Source organism: Cryptococcus neoformans, chromosome 14 (genome assembly GCF_000149385.1).
Source record: "Cryptococcus neoformans var. neoformans B-3501A chromosome 14, whole genome shotgun sequence".
In the NCBI taxonomy this organism is placed as follows: domain Eukaryota; kingdom Fungi; phylum Basidiomycota; class Tremellomycetes; order Tremellales; family Cryptococcaceae; genus Cryptococcus; species Cryptococcus deneoformans.
Genome location: NC_009190.1, coordinates 517,876 through 542,875, shown reverse-complemented (window position 1 = coordinate 542,875; position 25,000 = coordinate 517,876). Strand labels below are relative to the sequence as shown.

The 25,000-nt window shown below is 48.5% G+C and overlaps 9 protein-coding genes across 9 annotated transcripts in view; 5 read left to right on the top strand and 4 right to left on the bottom strand.

Annotated features, from left to right (window-relative positions):
* Window positions 1-397: 397 nt before the first annotated feature.
* On the top strand, window positions 398-1,134 carry CNBN1840 (hypothetical protein; the record flags this gene model as incomplete). The annotated part of the gene is made up of 3 exons (XM_766913.1): window positions 398-446; window positions 500-936; window positions 1,003-1,134. The coding sequence occupies 3 exons, from the start codon at window positions 398-400 to the stop codon at window positions 1,132-1,134; spliced, it is 618 nt and encodes a 205-aa protein (XP_772006.1).
* A 588-nt stretch (window positions 1,135-1,722) lies between these two features.
* On the top strand, window positions 1,723-3,442 carry CNBN1830 (hypothetical protein; the record flags this gene model as incomplete). Its single annotated transcript, XM_766912.1, has 3 exons — window positions 1,723-1,801; window positions 1,870-2,972; window positions 3,035-3,442. 3 exons carry the CDS (start codon window positions 1,723-1,725, stop codon window positions 3,440-3,442), a joined length of 1,590 nt encoding a protein of 529 aa, XP_772005.1.
* Window positions 3,443-3,613: 171 nt separating this feature from the next.
* CNBN1820 (hypothetical protein) lies at window positions 3,614-5,343 on the bottom strand (the record flags this gene model as incomplete). Its single annotated transcript, XM_766911.1, has 10 exons — window positions 3,614-3,651; window positions 3,710-3,892; window positions 3,958-4,251; window positions 4,309-4,344; window positions 4,399-4,493; window positions 4,548-4,616; window positions 4,674-4,710; window positions 4,766-4,900; window positions 4,962-5,186; window positions 5,250-5,343. 10 exons carry the CDS (start codon window positions 5,341-5,343, stop codon window positions 3,614-3,616), a joined length of 1,206 nt encoding a protein of 401 aa, XP_772004.1.
* A 358-nt stretch (window positions 5,344-5,701) lies between these two features.
* On the top strand, window positions 5,702-6,797 carry CNBN1810 (hypothetical protein; the record flags this gene model as incomplete). The annotated part of the gene is made up of 3 exons (XM_766910.1): window positions 5,702-6,230; window positions 6,284-6,525; window positions 6,582-6,797. 3 exons carry the CDS (start codon window positions 5,702-5,704, stop codon window positions 6,795-6,797), a joined length of 987 nt encoding a protein of 328 aa, XP_772003.1.
* A 740-nt stretch (window positions 6,798-7,537) lies between these two features.
* CNBN1800 (hypothetical protein) lies at window positions 7,538-11,972 on the top strand (the record flags this gene model as incomplete). The annotated part of the gene is made up of 7 exons (XM_766909.1): window positions 7,538-8,122; window positions 8,172-10,374; window positions 10,426-10,751; window positions 10,806-11,162; window positions 11,213-11,429; window positions 11,481-11,887; window positions 11,964-11,972. 7 exons carry the CDS (start codon window positions 7,538-7,540, stop codon window positions 11,970-11,972), a joined length of 4,104 nt encoding a protein of 1,367 aa, XP_772002.1.
* A 1,013-nt stretch (window positions 11,973-12,985) lies between these two features.
* On the bottom strand, window positions 12,986-14,838 carry CNBN1790 (hypothetical protein; the record flags this gene model as incomplete). Its single annotated transcript, XM_766908.1, has 6 exons — window positions 12,986-13,269; window positions 13,325-13,433; window positions 13,488-13,609; window positions 13,661-14,252; window positions 14,302-14,477; window positions 14,532-14,838. The coding sequence occupies 6 exons, from the start codon at window positions 14,836-14,838 to the stop codon at window positions 12,986-12,988; spliced, it is 1,590 nt and encodes a 529-aa protein (XP_772001.1).
* Window positions 14,839-15,754: 916 nt separating this feature from the next.
* CNBN1780 (hypothetical protein) lies at window positions 15,755-19,335 on the top strand (the record flags this gene model as incomplete). Its single annotated transcript, XM_766907.1, has 6 exons — window positions 15,755-15,890; window positions 15,932-16,705; window positions 16,753-17,040; window positions 17,086-17,730; window positions 17,789-19,106; window positions 19,182-19,335. The coding sequence occupies 6 exons, from the start codon at window positions 15,755-15,757 to the stop codon at window positions 19,333-19,335; spliced, it is 3,315 nt and encodes a 1,104-aa protein (XP_772000.1).
* An 862-nt stretch (window positions 19,336-20,197) lies between these two features.
* Window positions 20,198-22,667, bottom strand: CNBN1770 (hypothetical protein; the record flags this gene model as incomplete). The annotated part of the gene is made up of 5 exons (XM_766906.1): window positions 20,198-20,238; window positions 20,314-21,084; window positions 21,141-21,207; window positions 21,267-21,831; window positions 21,898-22,667. The coding sequence occupies 5 exons, from the start codon at window positions 22,665-22,667 to the stop codon at window positions 20,198-20,200; spliced, it is 2,214 nt and encodes a 737-aa protein (XP_771999.1).
* Window positions 22,668-23,598: 931 nt separating this feature from the next.
* Window positions 23,599-25,000, bottom strand: part of CNBN1760 (hypothetical protein) — a gene marked incomplete at both ends in the record, with an annotated part of 1,772 nt that continues 370 nt past the window's right edge. The window contains 3 exons of the mRNA XM_766905.1: window positions 23,599-24,513; window positions 24,573-24,899; window positions 24,957-25,000. The exon at window positions 24,957-25,000 is cut by the window's right edge and continues 370 nt beyond it. Of these exons, the coding sequence (XP_771998.1) occupies window positions 23,599-24,513; window positions 24,573-24,899; window positions 24,957-25,000 (1,286 nt within the window). The remainder of the gene's footprint in view (window positions 24,514-24,572; window positions 24,900-24,956) is intronic.

The following is a 25,000-nucleotide window of genomic DNA, read 5'->3' as shown; positions in this document are numbered from 1 at the left end:
GATCTCCCCAACACGCGCCAGCGTGCGAGGCCGCTCTTTTCCCCTTTTAACTAAAACTTAATATTCGTTACCAGTCCACGAATATATATATATATGCATTCTCGTCCGCTGTCCCCTGATTTTTCATCCATATAATCTCTTGTTTCCATAAACCCCTGCACTCTGGAACGTACTGTTTAGAGCGTCAGTGATTTTTCAGCATCTTCCTATCTTCTCACACTTCCTCCCTTCACCTACATAGTACGCTACTTAATTAAGCTAGCAATATGGAATTCAAATAGAAAAATATTGACGTCATCACTTGCGACTTCATATTGGAAGTGGAAGGAGAGGGAGGACATGCCAGTTTGGTCTATCATCAGTAATTGCGCCATAAACGCCAGTTCCTCCAGCCGTCATGGTTCAGCTAGAACAACCAGAACAGACCCGAACGATTTCCACCACAGGTGAAGAATTTTACTTGAATCCGAACTGCCGAACTTGCTGATCACCATCCCAGACGCTCGTGATGTGGCAATCATGGAACACTGCATTGAGCTCTCCTACAATTGCGAAGTGTCTCCTACTGCCTTCAGTGTCGGCTCCACCCTCTTCCTCCCTTCATCTTCTTCACAGTTCCCCATTCTCAAGTCCCGCTTCCCTTTGTTCTCCAAGATAGACGGTGCCGAACCGCAAGGTCTCATCCTGGCCGACGGATGGTCTCGCCAGATTGCAGGAAACACCCATGCCGAAGCTAACGCTCTTACCAACTTCCGCAAGGTTTATGGTGAACTTCTTGAGGGCACAGACTCTACCACGAGCGATCTGCCACCCATTGAGAATGTGCTTGCGGATGTCTCTTGTTATGCGACAATGGAGCCCTGCTCAGTGAGAACCTCTGGAGGCCCGAGCTGCGCTTTGGAACTGGTAAGATCAAAAGTTAATTCAGTGTACTTGGTGAGTCCCATCCCTATATTCCCTTAGTGTCTCAATGCTTTGCAGAGGCTGATCTGCCTATGAAAGGGTGTGGAAGAGCCACCAGACTTTGTTCAGTGCGAAGGTGTGCGTATCCTGCAAGATGGGAATATCGAAGTCATCAGAGTATCTGGACTCGAAGAAGAATGTCTCAAGGCTGCCCGAAGGGGTAGGGATTGAGTAAGTGGGTGTATGTTATTGGATTGATTGGATTGGACCACGAAATATCTGCATATCATGGATTGCACCCTTTCTTAAACTTGGTTTCTCAATGTCGAATTGTTGATATGTCGGCCAAGGATGGTTCCATCTCCTAATAAAGTCACAAATGAACGTTCTATTAATATTACCCATGGTCATGGAGGGCGGCCCAACAGGATTGGATCGTCCATGGCTCCGTTTCAACTCCACCCTTCCGATCTGGCTCGGAGGATTACTACACATGGCGAAATGTTTGTGAAGTATCTCAGCAACCATGACAAGATAAAGGTTCCAAGGTAATTTTCTATCTCCAGACGCTACTGTATCATTCCTAGCTGGGATTTATCTATTACAAGCCTGTTTTGCTCTGTCTATAGTAATACTTGTTGCCTTAAGAAGAAATCAATCAGCCATGCATATCTTCCACGTCATCGTTCCTGTTCCTGAACCTCACTCCTTCCTTCCATCTCGGTAGCCAAATAAATAAATCTCAACGACGAATTTACTCCGTTCAGTTAGTTTCAAAAGCTTCTGAATAGCTCCAGCATAAATCTATCGCAATCGCTGATGGTCTCTTCTGAGATTTCGAAGATCATAACTTCTCTTTATAACGATCTCACTGATGAATCTCTCCCAGAGACCCAAGGTGCGTTCTCTCGTGAAATGTGGTCGTCCAAACCGGCTGAAATGAGCTTTGCTTCTCTGCCTTAACAGACCTGATCGCATGTGGACCCGCTGCTTTTTACAGCCTCGCTCGCTCCTGCCGAGTTCTCCTTTTACATGCCCAACACTCCTCTTGCCAATCCGAGAAATTTAATGACCAACCTCAAGATGAACTTCCTTCATCTTCATCCCTGGCCGAAACCAACCTGAGTCTTCAGAGTTTTCTGACCTTGGCCCAACAACACATCAAGTCAGTTCCATTTAATCTCGTCCCACGGCATTGGCTACGCCTCTACACCGACGTCTCTCTCCTAGCTAGCTCGTACGACGTAATGATTGGTCCTGGCGGCCGGAGAGATGGTGTTGAAAAGAGGTTATTTTGGGAGGGAGTGGTGAGGCGCTTGGATATGGCGATTATAGTAGCTGGGGCTGTGGGAGATAAGCGGCAAGGCTGGGTGGCGAGCTTGATTAAAGAAGCACAAAAGGTTGGATTGGGATCGCAATACTCGTCATCTCCGAACCAAGACGCGGTGAGAGAAGCAAAACGCCCTCGAAAAGAGTTAAGCCCTCCGTTTGAATCTCTCTCTGTACCTTTCCTCGACGCACCTAATCCTGTGCAAGTCTTCGATACCCCGCCCTCCTTAACATCATACATTCGCTCCTACCGATGCCACCCATTCATAATCCGCAACTACTTCAACAACCCCGATGTTGGCTGTTACTGGCCTTCCACAACACGCTGGGCATCGATGGATTACTTATTGGAACGAGCCGGGAAGGGGCGGGTGGTTCCTGTGGAGATCGGAGGCGCGTATGATGATTCTGATTGGGGGCAACAGATCCTTCCGCTGGAGATGTTTTTACGACGAGCAGGATATCGATCTGCACATGACGACAACATTGGCGACGATGATGACAATGACCATGCCAATGGTAATAGAGAAAGCAGCTCACCTCTATATCTCGCCCAATACAACCTCTTTAGTCAGTTTCCAGATCTCGCGCAGGATATTTCATATCCCGATTACGTCTGGTCGGACCCGCCAGCACCTGAGGGATACCCCACTTACCAACGCCCTCAAACGGACGATGGAGTGATTGTAAATGTATGGGTGGGCAGCGGGAGTAGTGAAATTACCAGTCCGGCACATACTGTAGGTGACAGTCTTGTATTGTATGCTTTTTTTTTGTTGTGTTCTGATCCAATTGTTTTTAGGATCCGTTCTATAATTGCTATGCTCAAGTGTTAGGACATAAAAAGGTCTGGCTCGCGCCACCATCTTGTGGGGCGCATATGTACGCCTATGGATCACACGCTCCTAGCAACAGCAATGGAAATCATTCTAATGAGCCTGGAGGCGATGATAATGACAACGACAGCGGTGAGCTGGTGGACAACTACATGATGAATACTTCCAAAGTTCCCATTTTAAGACCCATCAAAAGCCCATCCACCCTCGCCACCCTCGAGAAAGACTTCCCAGAGTTTTTCAAGTATGTGTATCCGAAGAGTTTAAATGCGGTTTTAAATCCTGGAGATTTACTTGTTTTCCCTCCTGGATGGTGGCATGCGATGAGTGGGGTTGGCAAGGGGCCTGTTTGGAGTGTGTCAATGTGGTATTGAATATCTTCGTCACCATTATATGTGATTTATTGTCGAGCGTTATAATAACTGGACATTGAAGAGGCTCTGTGGAGAGAATATCTAGCATGAAATCATCAAAAGAACAAACCAAATACACCAGTACAGAGCTTACTCCCTAACAAGCAAATACCTGCAGGACAAAAAAACTTTCTATAATCCATTCGGGTTGGGCTGGTTCCAGGAGAGAACTGATTGGGCACAGTGAGCACAGCTCCCGCGGCAAAGAATGGAGTGATATTAACTTACGCGACATGTCGCCCAATTTTCGGGGCTTAACGAGGTGTCGAATGAGACCAGCAACAGCCAAAACAACACAGAGAATCGCAGCGGCAATGTATGCCCAGCCCAAGAAGGGCTGCTTACCGCCTATCCAGGAGACCGTTGAAATGACGATTGACTTTGTGCCGGAGAACTGCTTCACTGGGTAGTCTAATCACGTCATTAGCTTAGTTCAAAAGAATGGGGAAGTAAATGGAATGGAATCGAAAACCTACTCATATTGGCGATAACCCTGTATCGGCCCTGGGTCATAACCTCATCGTCGTTCCTCGCCCAGAGCTTTCTAAAAGTAGGCAAAGTAGCAACCCTCATCCATACCTGGAAGTGTTCATCTTCCCTCAAGTTCGGGAATCCGTCAACATAGCCGTTAGGGTATTTAAGCGCCCAGTTCGGTGGAGGAAGGACATCGCTAGGGGAGATATAAGTGAGGGTGGAAGCGTAATTCTTCTTGATGCCGCCCCAGGCGATACCAGATTCGGTGAAGTTGTACGTCTGATTTTGTGCGCCATCTGAAAGAAAAGGTGGAGATTACAAAAGGAAGTCGATATGGTAGAAAATATACTTACTTGTGGGGTTAAGAAGAACAACTGAAGGGAAGGTATCTGAGATGAAAAATCAGGAAACTGTAAAACGAATGCGGAAGATGATTCACTTACCGTTGAAAAGACTATTCGCGATCAATCCACAAGGGTAGTAAGGCTTTCCATCCCGAGAAGTGATAGGTTTGCAGTTGCCACCGTTAATCTGAGACCTAAAGGGAAGATAGTCAGCCTTTTGACTGATGAAAGTAAAGGACAGAGCTTACAAGGATCGAGAGTCACCTATGAGTTGGGTCGCATCGAAACTCGAAGAGTACCTTCGGTGATTCTGGTAGCTATCATAGGCCACACAATTAGCTTGGTCGACAGGTCGAAAGGTTGTCTGGGCGTACTAATTGGTCAATTTGTAATACAAGAACAATCCAGGTCCTATGAAGTGCAGCAGTTTAGTTTGCGCCAAGACATCATCTGAGAAGAGACCCACCCAAGTCATAAGGAACCTCAAACTCAATTTCACACCTAGCAGTCTCGCCTACCGCACGGGATGAATCATTGCTGAAAGTCCATGTAGGCGCTGCGATGGAAGATTTCGATACCGAGGAAGAAGTAGCAAGATCATCTGCGAATCGGTCCGTTAACCTTGTTACTTTGGTCTAAAGGATTGTGGAAGTAAAACATACACTGATATGCACTACTGGGCATTGCTTGGTAACTACCATCAGTAGGCGCATCCACATCACATTCAGTGTAATCTAGTGTTATAGTTGTGACCTTTCCGCTACCCCAAACGATGAGGGCGCCTATAGGTGCAAAGATGATACCGATAATGAGAAGAGTGGGGAGCACGCTCTTGGGTGTCAATATCGGTTGCCACGCCTTCAAACGTTGCTGCTTGAACGCGGTGTCTGTTACAAAGCAAAGGCACGTCAACAAAACCATTCTCAGTCGGGGCAAGGGTGGTGACTGACTGGCAGGCCTTTTGGACCATTTGACCTTTTCCTTTTCCGTGGGAGCAGGCTCCCCATCAAATCTGGCCTTTGACTTCCTGTTGAAAATGACCATTGGTGGGATGGGCACGGGAATGAACGAGGGATTAATTATTTGTGAGAGGTTCGTTGTGTTGTTGCCTCTTTCCTCGGCGACGCATCTCCAATCTTCACAACCGCCGGCCGGTATTAAATACGTAATCACTTACATAAGGCATGCTGGCACAGCCTATAAGTGAAACGCGCGCCTTAAATAGTCCTCAGCTCCTCACGGTCTGAATTACATAATAACACCTCGAGCATGATTGAAGCATGCACTGTATCGATGTCTTACATAAATCATCGTACATCTTGACCTACATACCAACCCCTATTCCATCAACTCTTCTTGAAGTAAGGATTCCTCTAATTTTTCTCTATCTCGGAAATCCAGAATGCCTATCGGTCCTACCCTTCCGCCGCACCTGGCTCGCCTTGCTGCTGCCTCCTCCCGATCTCCCTCGGCATCTCCACCACCGGGACCTTCAGTCCCTGCAGGCCCTGCGTTACCTGTAGATAAAGATGAAGAGGACGACTATGTTCCTGCTTTACCTCCTCACTTGTTAGCAGCACGACAAGCAAGAGCCTCTTCAAGTGGTGTAGAGAAGAAGGCGGCCGGCCCCAGTATAGGCCCATCCGTCGGTCCGTCCATCGGCCCTGGCCTTCCTATTGCGGAACCTGCTCGACCCTCCTCCGTTAGTGGTCCATCATTTCTAGGAGATGATGACTCTGATGATGAAGTAATTGGTCCTGTTCCTGTTCCCACCGCAGGCGAAGAAGAAGATGAAGCGCAAGCAGCGGTGAGAGAATTTTTGGAGCGAGAGGAAAGGAGAAGGAAGCAAGCGGAAGAAAAGGATAAACCAAAGGCCCTTCAAAGAGAAGAGTGGATGTTGGTCCCCCCTACTAGCGGCGTTTTATCCAATGGCAAGTCGATAATTTTAGAGACTCTCAGCGGCCACTGACGTAAGGTTCTGTAGTCGACCCTCTGAAGAAACGAGCAACCACATTCTCCCGATCTACCGCACAGCAAGAAACAGATAGTTCCGTTTGGACAGAAACTCCTGCGGAGAAGGCTCAACGCATTGCCGATGAAGTCGCTGGAGTGAAGCGGAAGAAGGACAAGGCTGGCGATAGGATTTTGACGTTTGAAGAAGAGGAGGAAGATCGAAGAAAAAGAAGGAGAGATATGGAAATCAAGCAAGAACTTCATAAATATAACGCAAGTCCCTTTGGATCGCTATGTTGTGGAGTCCATTAACTGATAACGTTATTCAGCGCGGTCCTTCATTGCTAAACCAGCATACAGAAAAGGTAGCTAAGAAGAAGAAAAACGGCGACGACGACGATGCGCCTGCTATCTGGGATCATGACAGAGATATGGGTATCACTGGCAGATTATTAACTGATCAAGAGAGAAGCAGGAAAATAAAAGAAGCTCGGGGTTTAGGTGACAGATTCGGACATGGGAAGGGCGGTGCTTATCAAATCTAGAAAGAATGACATGCACTTTCACCAGTCTCGTCATTTGCGTCCCTTACATTTCTTTGGTTTTCTCGCATATCGCACAAAGATCGTATGGACTTGTCATGCGAAAGTTGAGAGACGGAGACGGGCATGATATACCTAACTGTCGACTGGCCAAGATGATTTTTCCATCTTGCCCCAAATCGGTATTTCGAGACGCATACCCATATACTTCTATGCTGGGAATTCTATTCGACCAATGCGTTCTAAGGAGAGATATCAGTAAAAGCTCATGCTCACCTGCAACCCACTAGAGCAAAGCCTCCAAGCTTTCGCGATGGCTTCTCCTGCATTTTTCCTTGCTTCTCATATGCATGCTGCCCCTACTTTAGGACATCAAAGTCATATGGCTCAATGTTATGAAATGCAATCTGATTTGCACTGTAAATGTAAAAAAATATGATGGAAGTTGTAGGCGAGCATGTCGGAGACGAGCCAATGTCCGTCGAGGGGCTTGTGTCGAGCCTACCTCCGTAGCATGAATTAAATAATAGAAAGAAGATAAATTAAATAAATAATTATCAAGCAGAGACTTTACGTAAACACAGAATAATAAGATAGCTACCTCCTCTCCTGCAAAGGACGCGACGACGATGAGATGAAGTCGCGAAGACAATCAATAACTGTTCGGATTCTTTATTTTTTTCTTTAACTAATTCACCTTTCCTTTTTCTCCCTATATCTCCAACTAACATGCTGTAGGCGCAATGGCTGACCAAGAAAACGTCGAACCGGAATCATTTTTTCTCGTGCGGGCCAAGTTCGACTTTACAGCCACAGATGGCAGTGCGCTGTCCTTTAATGAAGGCGACATCATTCTTGTCTTTTCAAGATTGGAAAGTGGGTGGTGGGATGGCATGTTGGATGGAAGAAGGGGTTGGTTCCCTAGCAATTACGTGGAAGAGGTCAACGAGAACGAAGTGACTGTCACAAAAGGAGATCATGCACAGGAACCGGGATCGGAAGACAATATGCTCAACGTGGACGATGTTTTGAAGGGCGATTGGGGAGGGGACTGGGGCGGTGTGGGCTTGGATCAGCTTGCAAGGGAAATGATGGAAGGAAACGAGGAGCCAGACGATGGACTAGGTTTCATGGTGGAAGCGCAAAGGAGAAAGGCTCAGCTTAGTAACGACATGACGGACGAGTTCGGCTTGACTACGAAGACAGCGACGAAAGCCGATCTGCAACATGATACGCTCAAGGCTCACCGCATGTCCTTCCCTGAAGTACCAAAGGACGCAGAAGAGGGTGGGGACGCTTGGATTCCTTCTATCACTCCTGACGGCCAGGCGAGTCCTTTGCTTTGATCACCCTTGACTTTTGATTAACAATCTTCAGGTGTATTACCACAATACCCTGACGGGAGAAGACTCATGGCAACTTCCATCGGACACGCCCTTTGACCCTTCCGATCCTTATTCTCGGTCAGACGACCAGTTTTTTTCATCCATAACCTCTTCGACTCCCCGTACCCTTGGCGACAACAACAACTTCCTTGCTCCCTCTCGAACACATAGCGACATACCGTATCCGTGGATCATAAAGCTTAGCGACGATGGTCGAGAATGGTTTTATCATAACCGTTTAACTGGCCAGACTCAGCGAGAGAGGCCAGCAGGTGGCGATGCTGAGAGCATGGTAGACATCGGTTTGGGTATGACTCGCCTGTCGATCAGCTCTCGACCACCAACCATCAGACAGTCTATTCTCCTTCGACGAAAAGCGATTGAAGAATTGGAATCCAAAATGGCCGATTCTTTGCGCCTTCTCACAACTCCTACTCCTCTACCTACAATGGGTCTCCTCCTTGAAATTGTCAATGAAGCTCTTCGTGAGATTCTCGAAGCTATCGTGGCGGGCTCTGCAGCTGAAGAAGAGATGTCCCGTGCAGCTGATCTCAGTAGCGAATCTGGCATGGCGGCCGCTTTACTTCGTGAAGAAGGTGCTATTGAAGCCCTTCAAGCGGCTTACCACGCCACTCTTGCTTCAATTCGTGACCTCCTTCAGTCATTTGGGTATATTGGCCCTGGAGAATCTATGGAAGATCTCCCTCGACCTAGATGGGTAGGCGATATGACCCTCATCGGCTCAATCGGTGTTCTCTCCTCAGTTATTCACGCCGCGGTCAATTCCAAGCGCCCATCGGGCACGGGCCTCTCGATCTGGTCCGAAGTTCTCCGAAGCGCTACCAAACTCAAAGACGTAGTCAACAATTTCCCTTCACTCTACTTTACTGGTGATACCTATATTTCGACCGACCAACGAGAAGAGAAGGTGGGAAAGCGTGTTATTGGTTGGCTTGGCTATGACTCTCTTACTCTGGGTGAACCCATGGGTGGTAAATGGGGATTCGGCAAAACCGGCCAGAACTACAAAATGCTTGATCAATCGATGGTTGTGGAATGTCAGCGTGTGCAAGAGGAGTATGACGATACGCTCAGAGCCCTTGAAACCTCGCCTGATTTGACTGAGGGTGTGGTAGAGGTCTTGCGTGTAGCAAACAAATTTACGAAAGTTGTTACGGGAATCGACATTGCGAGTAAAGTCGATCTGGATGGAAATATGGGGAACATCTCTGTGGCGGGGTCGAGGACAAGGGAAAATGATTTGCAAGAGTATGCGCAACTGGTAGAACAGGCGAAGCTCAATCTGGCAGACCTTGACATTACATTTCAGTCGATCAACGAGATTTCAATCTCTATTTTGAATGCTCTCTCAACTGGACGAAACCCCTCTGATGATCTTGATCAATTAACAGTCCGACTAAACACCGCATTCCGAAGCCTTTCTACCCTCCTTATTATATCGCGGGAACAGCAATCTGCCAATGAGCAAGGACTCATACATGGCCAGATTGGTGTGCATTCACCTAAATTTAACCCTCCCAAACAACCCAGCACTTCTTCTCAGACTCACACCCGTTCAGGTTCCATCACGTCTACCGCCTCTCGCGCCTCGCTCTTATCAGACTTAGTTAGGAGAAAGGTCAAGGGTCTGGCAGAAGACTTTACCAATGCCGAAGACGCTTCTGAAGCACGGGACCGACCAGGGGAGATGTTTTCTCCCTCTGCTTCCGCCTCCCAATCTCAAACGTCGTTACATAACGTTCGCCGAGCAAGCGCATCAAACAGCAGCACATCGCTCACGTATCAGCCCGCCGACAGCGACGGTGCACAATCTCAGAAAGCAAATAACCGGAGCTCTCTTCTCAAAGCCTTTAGACGACACCGCCCAGGCTCAGATACCTACGATAACCAAGGCGGGTCCTCTCGCAAGGGTACATCTAAGAAGCTCGCAAAGTTACTAGGTGAAGATATGTCACAGATATCTGTGGTTAGTGTGCCCCCACCGCATCCTCATCCCCATCCGCATCACATTCAACAACAACAAATGCACCGCCCGCCGCCTGCTCAGCCAGAGACACCGTGGTACATGATGGATGATTACGTGGCAGGCGAGATTATATTTGATGAGAAAGGAGCAGTCAAAGCCGGTACTCTTAGAGCTTTAATTGTGCGATTGACATCGCATACTATTGCCGGTAAGCACCAACTTATTTTCATATGTGATGGATAGCTGATAAGGTTTGCAGATACGCCCTTCTTCCAAGCTTTTCTTTTGACCTTCCGGTCGTTCACGAATCCTGCTGAGCTTTTCAATCATCTCCAAGACCGGTATTACCTTCCTCCGCCCCCGGAACTCAACCGAGAACAGTATGAAGAGTGGCGTAATAAGAAGAAGTGGTATATTCAGCTAAGAGTGGTGAACGCGTTGAGGCAATGGCTGGAGAAGCATTTTATTAGAGCGACGGATGATGCCGTGCTGAGCAAGGTGGAAGAATTGGCGTTGAGGATGCCTGAGGAGGATGGGAAGGCGGAGCTGATGTCGAAGCAATTGTTACAACTGGTTGCGAAACGCGTAGGTCCAGTAATCGACCATAGATGATTGCAAAACTGATTCCGAAACAAACAGCGTCAGAGTGAACCTGAACAAATAAATTCCGGGACATCCGGTTCTCTCCTCTCCCCACCCGCTTCTCTGCTGCCGCGCGTCTCTGGCCGTGCCCTTCGATTGACTGACATCGCCCCTCTTGAGCTTGCACGACAATTGACCATCCTTGAATTCACGCTATATCAAAGAATCAAGCCTACTGAATGCTTACAAAAGATCTATGCGGACGAAGTACAAGGTCAATTGTTGGCGCCGAATGTGCGAAAGGTGATTCTCACGGCGAACATTCTGGCTGGCTGGATTGCGCTAGTTATTTTGCAACATAAGGATGCAAAGTTAAGAGCACAGGTGTATAAGCATTGGCTTCAGACCGCAGTTGTAGGTGATTATCGCCCACAAGTTTACTCTCGTGGCTAACAATTATATAGGAATGTCGAAACTTGAATAACTTTTCGTCTGTCGCTGCTATCATTGCCGGCCTCAATTCCTCTCCCGTATCTCGACTACGTAGGACCAGGGAACTCCTGAGCGCCAAAACTCTCGCTATTAAAGAGGACCTTGATAAAGCGATGGATTCTTCGAGAAATTTCATGAACTACAAGGAAATGCTCAAAACTATCAATCCCCCTTGTGTGCCTTTCCTAGGTATGTCCACCTTTCTTTCTGCCCCCAGGCTCATTGACTAACAAGCGCCAGGGTTCTATCTCACGGCTTTGGTGTTTATTGAGGATGGTAATAAGGCTTTCATCAAACCCGGCGCACCCACGAAGGGCAACTCTATGCCACCCTCAATGTCGAATGGCTCTTTATCCGCCTATGCTTCCTCTTCCCAACAGTCCAATCCTGCGCAAGAAGAGACTGTCATTCCCACCAAGCCGCTGATAAACTTCTTCAAACGCTCGTTATCCGCCGAAATCCTTCGAGATATTCAGCAATACCAATCGATGCCCTACAGGCTTGCAAGAAGCAGACTCATCCAAGATTGGATGCAAAAGGAGTTTGATATAGTGCATAACGATACAAGGGACTATTACGAATTGAGTGTGGAGGTTGAGCCAAGAGAGAAGGAAGAGGAGAGAATTACGAGAATGTTACATGATTCTGTAAGTAGTTTCCTGCCCCCTTCTAATTTGGCCAAACTGATAGATCAGGGAAAGGGGTTTATATAACGAATACTAGTTCATATAACGAACACTACTGTATCAAGCGGACCCAGTTGCCATGTCGGGTGGTAAGAAACGATCTGCACGAAACGTCACGCAAAATCATGATATCTATCGGAGTAGCCTATCGTAAAAGCTATCTGTGAAACATAATAATTAGCTGTTTGTTTTTTTCGGCTATTCTTTTTCCTTATTAGGGTTTAAATGTATATTTTGAAAAGCAGCAGCTATGGCTCTGTGATAGTTTTTGCCGAAGACAACAACGGTGTATGCTTCTTGACGCTCATTTCAGCAGCCATTCCGTATTATCAGCAGCTTGTTCTCGAACAGGCACCATTTCAACAGCCATCTCATCTCGTTCATCACATCTTCAGTCTCTGATGAACTATTTGGAAATCAACGCTTACTTGTCATGTTCGCCGTGGAAAATGGTAACGAGCGGGCCAGATGCAACTATGGTGTCTATTTGATGGGGCTAGTAGTGACTGACTTGAAAGGGAAACATTCAGCAGCTGTACTATCTCCTCTCAAAAAAACCAGTAACTGCCTCCTGATACATGACAGCAGAGCCCATTCTTCTAGAGCTCCAAGTAAGCCCAAATTCAAAACAGACATTTACGCTCCTCACCAACACAATGTCCATGCATCTCCTTAAACTATCTCTAGCACTCTTCAAAAATCTCGTGGCCTGCTGCTTATCGCTTTCTTTATTTTGATGATGACCACCCTCCTGAGCCGACAAGCAAGCAAGTACGTAGCAGGCAGGCAGGATGTTCCAGCGACGGAGTCGAACGAGATAACCTTTGTAAATGAGCAAACTGGGACGTATGTACCCTCTTTACATAGTGCACGGCGGGGTAAGTTGAAGAAAAGGAGCAAGAGGGGGAGAAGAATGCGGTTAAGAATTGATAGACATTTGGGGATGCAACGCGACAACTGAGAAGTACATGGAGACAATTGATACAAAACAGACGGCTAGACGTGTATATTAAACTCATAGACAAATCAAAGACTCAAACACATCGACTTCAACCAGATTTAGTACCCATCCAAATCAACTCTATTTTCTTCCACAGTACCACCTTGCAGCTCTCCCTTGTACCTCATCCTAACTCCCATCCTAATCCTCTCTTCCCATTCCCTAAACCATTCACCTTCTTTCCTTCCTACTAGATAATGTACGCCCTTGTGGCCATATTGCAGTTGAGGTGAGGGAGGAAGTTCGGGATGAAGTTTCGGAAGACTTGGGAGACGGTCAGAGGCGGATGAGATGGATTCGGATGGGAATGTAGATGGAAGAGGTGGATAAAACTTCAAGGCATCTAGAGGTAGGCGTGTTAGTAGGCAACTGGTATTTATCAAAATAAAATAGCTTACAGGAGGCAAAAGCCACATCCCAGGGTGCTCCGCCCAAGCTATGGAAATGTTTCCAGATCCAGATGAATGGGTAGATCATGAACAACCAGCTTAAAAAGTAGATCCATGACTATAAAGGAGTCAGGCCCAAAGAGTTATTGTGTAATGAGAAATGTCGACTCACGTTGGAAAGAGCTCGACTCAAGAGGTTATCGGGACGAACAACAACGGCAACATTGTCGATACTGATGTTCACCGAGACGTAGGGAGATTGATAACCTGTTGAGAGAATGGCACCATTTATCGCTGCCTTTTGGGTTAGCCATAGACCCGCAAATAATAATCAGGGAAACTTACCCGACTTTAAGCCATCAAAGTCCCATCCACAAAGCTCTTTCTTCATAACAAATTCTTTCAAGAGGCCGCGATCGTCACAATATGCCTGGCACCATGCCCTAAGATTGGGCTTTACATTGTCGATGCCTTCATTTCTGGCTTGTTCGACATCGACGTCGGAGTCCTGGTCGTCCAAAGCGACACTCCCGCCTTCCGAGTCCCGCCTTTTATCCTCCTTCCTATTCTTCTTATTCTTGCCCTTGCCCTTCCCTTGCTCAAACTCCGGCACATCCTCCTTCTTCACCCATCCCGGTATACCCTTCTGGCGTCTGTACTCTTTCCACTTTCTATCCTTCCTCTGCTCCCCTGACTTGGGGGGCAGACCAGGCAGAGTGGTGTTGAAGCCGTCCGATGATGTGAGAAGAGATTCATACAACTCATGTTCATCAGCGTAGACACTGTCAAGAGGTCCATGATAATGTTTGGGTGGGCGATAAGAGGCAGAATATGATGGACGATGAGTACCACGATGGGTGATGTCCCATGGGAGAGCAGTATACAAATGGATGTTGGAAATGTTGTCTGGGTGGTTGACAATTTCAGACAAGTCGATCTGGAAATGTCATTAGTAATGGCGCCGGTCATCAAGCCAGATAACTTACGGTAAAGTCAAAATCGACGATAGTTTGTGTTTCTCCACGCTTCAATGTCTGATGAGTTCCATTCTCCATAACGATCGTATCCTGCTCGCAAGTCTCCATATGAGAACCGTAGCACTGGATGGTCACCTTTGGTGGCTCCATAGCCTTGAGTCTCAGCCAGTCATATAGTAGATCGGCTATCAATCTGTCAGTTTCCATGGCTCCTTTACATACGAACGCGAGATACACACGATCTGAAAGTTTGGGATCCGTACTCTGGATCTGATTGCCCTTCTTAACCCATTCAACCCTCTTCACTCTCTCTCTCACAGACAGATCATGTGCCCCGGAGCCTAGGAGAGGCTCAGCATTGGTAGGTCCTGCGAAGAGGAATCGAATGTGCTCTGGGATAGTCCTTTCTTGTGCCTCGCCAGTACTGCCGACGGGCTGAGAAGGGCCAGCGCCAGTAGCCAAGGATGAGTCGTAAGATGGCGGAAATTCGTAGTCCTCGAGCGGCGAGTCTGGGAAGAACTGATCCTTATTGGTATCTTGTACCATGCTTGCGAGTTTACAAGTAGGTGTGAAAGGGAAAAAAATCCAGTTAATGGTGGCAAACAGATAATTATTATGCAGTGCCCGATACGCCGAGTGGGCAGATAGTCATCTGCGGCCGCCGGGGTGTTCCCCCGTTAAAAAAAAATATTATTGGTTATTGGGTGTTTTCCTGTACTGTAGTTGACTTATGCATGGCTGTGTTGTTGAGACCAGGTTTTTCTCGACAAAAAGATCCCAAGTCGACCATCGTCGTAGGATGCAGTGTAACACCAACCACACTGGCCGAGAGATGGGCCTATATGACGATAGACATGGCGATAGTGTCAGCCTCAGTCCAATCCCTAAGGTTCGCAGCAAGTTTTAGATGATCCCAAAGCATTCTTTGAAACTGACGGGGACTCAAAGTGTGGTAGAGATGTTGGAATGGAGGTAATAAGGCCATAAGATCGGCAGAGGGCGGGGTTGACGCCGAAGAAATCGTCCAGGTAGCGAGTGGAGTGATGAGAGGGGAAGATATTATCAGGAACGCTGTAGAATCCAGTCGCAGCAGCTTGCGTTAATATATGGCTACTCGAGAACCCAAAGGCCTACATAGACCAATATAGCTCTGCCACTGAGCTCCAAAAATGCAACCAAAAGGGCCACGCTATGTGAAAGACAAACCCTGCGAATCGTTGTTGCTTCATGGAACAGCAAATATTTGACACCTATCAGGGATTACGTAAGTACAACGTCATTGGCCACACGATCACCGCCGGCTTCGTTCCGTCCGTCCATGACCCATCCAATTTTGAGCCATTCATTATTGGAGTTGGTCATTGTCCTTTTCGTGTTCATCGATTATCAATAGAATATCTGCCTTCTAACAGTAGGGCACACGCATATATCAAGCCCATAAGCGAGGAACCCAAACTGCACCATGCGCTCTCTGTCGGTCCTCGCAATCGCCATCTGCGCACGTTTGGCCCTCGCTGCGCAATCGCCATTTACACTTGGCTGTGCCCATCAAGTCGATTCGGATAATGGGTGTGATCAATATAATTCTCAATTTTATGGTATGTCCCCTGATTGAATATATCATGCTCACAGTCTGCAGAAACAACGAATTCAGAAGTATCAACTTACGCGTCGACAATCGTTTCGACGCTGTCGTCTTCGCCCTACCATACAACATTCCTCCGTCTACTTCAAAGAGCAAAATGCATACCTATGCTAGCTTATATTGGCAATGCCACTGTATTCGCTCCTACGGATCAAGCATGGAAAGAATGGGCCGAGCGGAATACACCTGGTCTTTCAGTATCTGATGCTGACCATGGAGAATATGTGAATGGATGGCTAGGACCTGGTGGTCTGGATGACTGGCTCAAAGATGAAGAAGAAGTAATATTATCCCGTGTGGTCATTAGTGGAGACGAAGATATGGAAAGGAGAATCATGGACAATCAAAATTGGGCTCTTCGACAACATTTGCTCTACCACATGTTCAATTATACTCTTCCTTTATCGTCTTTTCTCCCCTCTGACGTCTCAAACGTTACTCTTCAGACAACGCTTTTGTATCCTCTGAACGAGCAACCTCCTCTACCCCCAGTCCCAGAACCGGGTGCCCCTTGGCTACCTCAAGGCGGTGAAGGTTTGCTAGGAGGGCATGGTCAACGTCTCAGGATAGCAAGGGTAGGAAGTAAAGAGGGTGGAGAGAAAGGCAAAGCAGGGGTGGAGTGGAATGGGGAAGGTGGAGTAGAAATTTGGGATGGGAAGGGATGGCCAAAAGGAAATGACTCAGCCAGTGAGGTGCCAGGAGCGAGATGGGTGAGAAATGGGGTGGTAGTTGGTATCGATGGTGTTCTTGACATGCCTCCTACCATAGGTCAGTTTGCGTAAGGCTCAATGGTGACATGACTGACATCAGTACAGAGGAGATTATTCGTACTCACCCTTCTCTATCTTATCTCTCTTCCATCCTCTCCCTTTCATCTCCCCCAACGCCCCTGCCTTCATCTTTCTCTTCGACGCCCCACTTGACGGTCTTTGCCCCTTCCAATGAAGCATTCATGGAAGGCTTTGATGATATCGAAAAGGGATATTTAAAAGGACCATATGGGGAGGAAGGTGTAGGGAGGATAGTTTCGCAAAGCGTGATACTGGGCAAGGATGGCAAAGGAGTCGTTTGGAGTGATACGTTGGGCAAGAAGAACAGCGAATGTTGGTATTCCCTCTTTTTGTGTTATCTATTGCTCATTTTTACAGTCGACGCTATTTCTGGAGAACGTCTTGAGATTTCCTCATCTTCTCCATTTATAATCACCGTCAACAATACCTCCCCATCCACACCTGATATTCTAGCGTCCAACGGCGTCATCCACATTCTTCCCTCTCTCATTCTTCCTCCTTCATTCAACTTGCTCAATTCCGCGGAGAAGATGCTTCTGTCTCTCAACGCTACCCAGTTTGTCTCTTTAATGCGCTCTGCCAACTTGTCAGAAGAGTATATTGGCAAAGATTCCAAAGGAGGATATACTCTTTTGGCACCGACGGATGATGTGCTGGACGTCTTGGACAAGTGGGATGGGCTTTCGACTAAAGGCACAAGGGAGTTATCCAATATATTCTCCGGCATCTCCAAAAAACCTTCCTTCCCAGACCCTTCGCCTTTATCCGCATTGCTGCGATACCATATTCTTCCTCAGCGCCTTCTCCCTACAGACATTGTGGACGGTCAGCTTCTATCAACTGAACTGCAGACCTCGTCTTTGAATGGAGCAAGGCAAAGATTGAGAGTCGACGTGGCCGAAAAGGATGGAAAAGAGGGAAAGGGTAAAGCAAGGAGCGGGTGGGAGACTGTGGGACAGGGTGAAGTGAGGTTTGGCGGAGCGACCGTTTTAGGGAAGCCCGGTAAGTCTACTACAGAGCAAAAGTAAGCTTGGGACTGATGGGAAAAAACGCGAGGCAGTGAAATCAGGTAATAACGTCATCTATCTCATATCTACCCTCCTCTCTCTACCTGACACGGTGTTGCAAACCGCTGTATCAGACCTTCAGCTATCCACTTTCATCGCCGCCCTATACGCCTCTGACTTGGCTAAAACCACCAAACGTCTACCCGCCATCACGTATTTTATCCCGCAAAACCCTGCCTTTACCGATCTCGGTTTGGCGATGGAATGGTTACTTACAGCTGACGGCAAAGATGATCTCAGAAAGGTTGTCAAGTATCACATGGTGGAAGGGATCGTCTACTCTGAAGATGTGGAGGATGGGAAAAGGATTCACCAGACTGTAGAGGGCGGTGATGTGGTCATTGAACGCACTAAGCCCCCTCATGGGCATGGACCTGGTATCATCACCATTGGATCACCTACGAAATGGCCATCCCACGATTCTGGCTCATCCCTCCCTTCCAATGGTGAGCTCTCTCCGGCCAACGTCACCCTCCCGGACAGCCTTACCGATACCGGTGTGATCCATACGATTGACCAGGTGGTCCTTCCCTCGGATGTTGATTTGACGGTGGGCAAGTTGATCAAGGGCAGTAAGCAGTTGACGATGAGTGATTTGATGATTCGGGCCGGATTGGGATGGATATTGGAAGGGAGAGAACCTACTAAAGAGGAGGTACAGAAGGCCGAGTTGGAAGGAAGGGTTAGAAGTTGGGATGAAGATGAAGATGAAGATGGAGATGGAGATGGAGATGAAGATGGAGATGGAGATGAAGGAAAGGAAGGCGATTTTGCGTACCCTGCTTACATCGTACTCTGTCCTTCTGACAAAGCGTTTTCCAAGCTCAACCTGACCCATTACATCTCCACTCCTTCCGCGCTCCTCTCCTTGCTGAAGCTTCACATCATTCCCTCTTCCTCTCTTTCTTCATCGTCCTCTCTCTCATCCACCATGCCACCTCAAAACGGACAACCCCTCGCCCTCAACGACGACTCTGTTTACAAAACGCTCTTATCAACGTCTAGCAAGTATGGTGACCTAGCATTCAGAGGGACAGGTGATGGCGACTGGATTGTGGGTATAAAAGACGCACGAGGTGGGGAAAGAGTGAGGGGAGATTCGGCCAGAGTGGGTATGACAGGGCGAGCTAGTGTGAGGTGGAGGAATTCCCGAAAGAGTGCCTCTCCCAACTCTGATGACGACGGGGAAGAAGAAGATCGGAAGCATCGCGATGGACGAGACAGGTTGTGGGAAGGTGGGATGACTCTTGGAGGTGGAGTGATGATGATTGATTCAGTTCTTATCCCTTATGAACCCAGCTGGTTCTCTAGGTAAGCGGTTTTCCTGCAACCCTGCCTCTTATCTACACATTGCGCGACGGCTAACGTTTTCTGCCTTCTACACAGATGGGGATTGCTTACAATCACTCTGGCTGGTATCAGCATCCTCTTACTAGCAGCCGCTGGTAGTATAGGATACTGGTTCTGGACGAGGAAAGATGACTACATGCCAATCTTGGTGGAAGAGGATGGTGAACCGGAAGGGGAGGAGCACGCCTGAGCATTGAAGATGAGCTGGATATTAATTGTGATCTAAGTAGATGTTGTAAGAACTGTCCATGTATCAGTTGACGGTGCGGCTGTTATGGGGCTGAAATGTCAGCGGAGGACGGCACGAGGATTAGATGTAGAGGAATTATGACTCGTACTTGTTACCAGACTGCATACTCTTGCCTTATCATGCACGTATTATTATTGTGCATGCGGGTAGTAAATCATCTATCTGCTCCTATTTTCCATCATAGTTCTGAGCATGAATAAGCAGCTACAATGATATCCCCCTTCATTAGGCATGACACTCATCGTCAACGGCCCGTAGAGTTGTAACTTTTATATAAAACAGAGTTTTGTGCTCGAGGAAGATGAATTTGACCAAGTATTGGGCTGGGAAGCCAGGGACGATCACATTCGTCTTTTTTTCAATCCCTCGGAAATTCGGAGAGTCCTGGCCAATGCTCCCGCATCGAGCAGCTATGCAAGCCAAAGGGCAAGTAACACTGCTCTCCATCACCAAATTCCCTGTTCTCTACTCGCTACTTCTCTCACCTCTGTCATCAACTCTTGATGTGCTAGTGTAGCCTGCCGAGTTTGTATGTAGAGGATGCATACGTGTATTATATCCAAATAACCAAGGGGCGTGCAAAACCCATATAATGCCGCAAAAAAAGAGAACGAAATAAATGGTTTATGCAATGTCAATGTTATCATGAGTTTATTGAATGCAGTCCGTCAAAATAAACGACCTTGTACCGTGTATATAAGTAATCGTTTGTTATGCGTTTTTGTTTTCAAGGAATTGTTCGGGTAATACTAATGGAGGCGCATGACTATTGAGGTGAAGTAGGGAAAGGTGGGGTACGATATCACTCGTTATCCCATTCGGCCATGAGCTGAAGACCGACAGCTGGAATCACAAAGTGCATGATTAGCGATCAAAATGAGAAAGATGGGCGAGATGAAAAAGAGCTCAGTTACTTACAGGGTTCAACTTCTGTACCGTCTCTTGAGACTTTAACTTCCCTATCCGCATTCCAAGGGTTACGCAAATGACGGGTACGATTAAAAGGTAATGGTGTATGCCTTATCCATTCGATACGGAAATAATGTCCCCATCCTTCGTTGGACAACTCCTTTGAAGTTTCCTGTTCAGCTTGCTGTAACTTTTCCACATCTTGCTCTGGAGGAGAAGGAGGGGGTAATGTATCTTTTCTCAAGATACCTTGGTCGTCCATCTTTTGCGGCTCTTGCGACGCCGGTCCAAGTTCAGGCGAGGCTTGCTGACTGCTCTTCTCTGAAGAGGAAGTAACACCCGTTTCAGCTTCAGCCAAAGTAAGAGTTACAGATGGGTATTCATAATCCCTTTGTAACGTCTTGGGATCAAACGTATGCGCTCTCTGCTCTTCAGCCGTAGCGAGGATCTCCGCCATGGAGCTATTCGGAGCCGCATGATTTGGCATTTTCGGCGGATCAGTCTTTCGGTGACCTGTGGAAACGTGGAAATACGAGTCTTCGCGAGGAGTAGCGAGTTCGCCGGGGGACATGGTGGTTACGCGGCTGTGATAAGGGGGCAGGAAGAAACGGTCGGAATCACCGGTGGTTGAACGGCGGGAAGCGGTGCCAGCTGAGGATTGGCGGTGTTTGGCTTGTTCCTTGTCGATAGGCTCGATCATACGTGCGTACCCAAAGAATTCACCGGCTCGGTTGGCGCCAAAGATTAGAAAGACCGATTGGGATGTCCTGAATGCTTGGTCTATGCTTCGGATTAGGTCATGTTGCTTAAATTGGGAAAGAAATACAATGACTTGCCCAATATAGGTTCATTGTGCTGTTGCGTTCTCCACATACCAGTCCTCACACTCTCCTCGAGCTCAGCCTGAATTGGGAGGGGAAAAGTCAGTTTTGAAAATCAGACGTAATCTGTATCAAGCTCACCGTAGTGAGACTCTTCAAAATGAAAACTCTTCTCGGGAAATGTCTCATCAAGAAACTCGAATTTGTACTCGCATAACTCCCTGACGAAAACTTTTTCTCTTCCTCACTTACAATCGAGTCCCTCCTCCTCCCCGGCCCATCCGGTGCTGGCGCCAGGATAGCCGGGCTAGGCGGTCCGGACGAAACTGTGGCTGCACTCATCTGCCCCGTCTTACCCTCCTCCTTTTCCTTTTCCCTTTCCTTATCCTTCTTCACCCATTGTCGATGCATTCCCGTCCCGCGCTGGGCTCCCACGCCGGATCTCAAATCATCATCTTTCCGTCTCACGCGGCAGACCATCCTGGGGCAACGGGCGTCCCATGGTCGGAGGGGCTTACCGTTAAAAAAGGAGACGGCGCGTTCGAGGTCGGTTTGAGAGGAGAGGTTGACGAATGCGCAGGATGAGCGGGATATGAGAAAGATGGAAGACGGTCCACGCCATGGTTCGGCGTCGGATTCGGTGTTGGTGATGGGGATCGTCACGTTGAAGAAATGCCAGAGCTCTTCGTGAGAAGTGTTATTGGGGCTGATGGGCATATCATAAGCACCCACGTGCTGTCCGGGAAACCTTGTAGGGGGGACGTGGACTTACACATTACCGACCCACATGACCCAATCGCTTCTCTTTGAAGGCGGTTGAGGGTGATACGACTTTCTCTCTGGCTCTTTACTATCCGTTGGACTGATCGGCCCCGATTTCGATGGTCCCGGTAAATTGACGTGAGCCTTGAACGTCGACCAGTCCGAAACTTGCATGGCCGGTCCCATACCGGAAGCATGTTGCTGGAAAGGCGTATAGAAGAAGGATGACGGCGCCGTGGGTGACTGCCATACAGAGGGAGGACTACCGTACGGCGGTCTGCCGCCGTAATACGCCGTACCAGCCCCCGAGACAGCCCCTCCAACTCCGAAATCATCGAACATGGCCGTACGTGACTGCCCTGTCAAAAACTGGGGTGGTGGTGCATTCACCGGGCTCACCGGCGGACTGCCCCATAGACCATAATGCTGGTGCTGATGATGATGTTGGTTGGTAGGGTCGATAGGCGACGTCTGTTCCGACCCCGGGAGAGGCCGCCATGCGAGATGGTTTGGGTAAGGCGAATAAGTAAGGTAGGTAGTGTAAGGAGCTTGATGGTAATGTTGGGGGTAAGGCGTGTATGCTTGTGCATACGGCTGGTAGGCCTGTGACTGGGGCTGGGGCGGGGGCGGGGGTTGGAGCTGAGCGGGATGAGGCCGGAGTTGAACGTATGGCCGATTTGAATGTTTACCATTCGCAGCGTGCCGAGAGCCATCGAGCTGTATGCTTTGAAGCTGGTCATTGAGAGCCTCCACGGCCGGCTGCTCCGGGATCGCCGACATGAGGGGTTTCAGAGAACCTCCTCAAAGCTTCTAGAATAGGTGCAGCAGTCAGTACTGTGTTTGGACGAACGCAAGTCTGCGAGGTTGTCTGAAGATACAAGTTTTTCCGCAATGGACAAGCAGAAAATGAGACGCGCAAAGGCAAAAAAAGGTCGATCAAAGGGGAAGGGACGACGAACCAAAGAAACAAGACGTACGTGTACTGACCTGACAACGCGGTAATGTTTCTCTATTCTCCCTCCCGTCTTGAACGTATTGGCAAACTGCAGCGTTTCCAGCTAGCCAGCCTGTTAGCGAGCCAATGCAGCGGCAGGAACGAGTCGCAGCGTTGCCTGTTTGGGCTGAAAAAAGACGTGAGCGCAAGGAAGGCCAGGTGGAAGTGAGGGGGGGGGGAAGGAGAGGGTGAGCACAAGAGAAGAGAGAAGCTGTGGAGCACAAGCTCAAAGCGCACTGCCAAAACACACTGCGAGTTTGCGAGGTAAGCAAATCGGTGAGGGGAAAGGAGGAGCGAAAACGGTCTAAGAATAAAAATATAAAATACGGAATGCACTAGGCTGGTATACATGGAAAATAAATGGAGGGCATAATAATAGTACAGTCTCACCGGAGAATGAAGCGACGAGCGGGACGATTTAGCGTGGTCGATCACAGGGAAAACGCACGGACGCACATCTCACACCTCTTTTTAGATCCCGTTCCTATTGCCCGCGGTGCCGATCCCCACGACGGCCACCCCCGGGAAATGCGCATCATTTATACTCGCATATACAAACAGCCAGCAGTCGACAGCCAGCAAGTGTATAATCCTGCAATCTAGCTAGTCGTAGCGTCTGACGGACTGAATCATGATGCAATGCATGAGCCCTGTTGGTGCAAGGAGAAAAACCATGCTCCTAAATAAATCTCCACCAGAAAAAAGCCCTCCACACCGCTACACAGCCTCCTCAGCCGCCTGCCTTATCCAGCTCCGTCTCTTACTCCCCACCATCTGATCATTCGCCCTCCTCTGCCCCGCCGCCTGTCTTCCCCTCTCCCTTCCTCCATTATTAATAAACCCTTGCAACTCGGCCTCAATCTTGTACCCCACATCCTTCATCTCATCGACTACCAACCTCCACCTCGAATCGCCCATCTTGACACACTTTTTCACGAGGGAAGCGTAGACGGCGTAGCCGGGTTTGAAGCCGCCAGCTTTCATTTTTTCGAGATAGTAGAATGCGTCTTCGTAAGAAGGCTGGGTGAGACAGAGGTGGATGAGGTGGTCGTAAGTGGTAGCGTTGGGCTGGACATTCTGGGCAGCCATTTCGGAGAGGAGGGTATCGCCTAATGGGCGGTGAGAGGTGGTCACGCAACATTGGAGGACGAGGTTGTATGTATCAATGTTGGGCGTCATGCCGAATTCTGGGATCGCGCTCTGGGTAGCCCGAGCACGCTGGAGATCACCGATAGAACTGCTAGCCGCAATCACAGCGTTCAACGCTGTGATATCCACCGCCTGGCCGGATTTGTGCATATCCTCCAGAGTATAGTACGCCTGGTCAATGACCTCTGCGGATTTCAACGCGTTCACGATCGGCTGGATGGAGGACAAGGTCGGGGTGAGGCCGGTGGAGCGGATGGTGCTGATGACGTGGAAAGCGTTGGGCACTTGGCCGGCGTTGCAGAATGCTTCGAGGAGAGGGGCGAGGTGATGTTCTTGGGGCGGACCGGGGAGGAGTTCAAGGATGGTGGATGAAAAATCGGGTCGACCCCATCTGCCGGCGGCGTTGAGCATGGAGAGAATGAGGCCCTCGTCCGGGGTGTAGCTGGACTTGACACGCTCCCATGCGGTCTCGACACCGTTCAACTGCAATTTTGAAATATTTAGCGACAAGAGACGTAGCAAATAAACGGGTAGGAACATACATAGTGATTGTCCGCACTCGCAATGAGGATCTGAACCCACGCACTCTGATCAAGCCTGAACCCAAAACTAGACTCTTCCTCGGCCTTTTGCGCAATCTGAAGAGCCAATCGGGGGTATCCCCATTCACATGCCTGGCGGACTGTATGTTTCAAAGTGGCAGTGTTGGGAACGAACCCTTGCTGGGACATCTCCTCCAAAAGGTAAACCATCTGCTCGACATCAAAGCTGGAAGAGGCCACTCTGGACATGGCATTGTACGTCGCGAGACGGCGGGTTTTGGTGTAAAGAAGGAGGGAAGAGAGCAGCTGGGGATAGATCACCGCAAACTGAACAACTATTAGCCCACACCATTTCACAAATCAAAAAAACCGGTATCCACTCACATTCATCATCGCATCAACACCTTCCTGCCCCAGCTCAACACCTC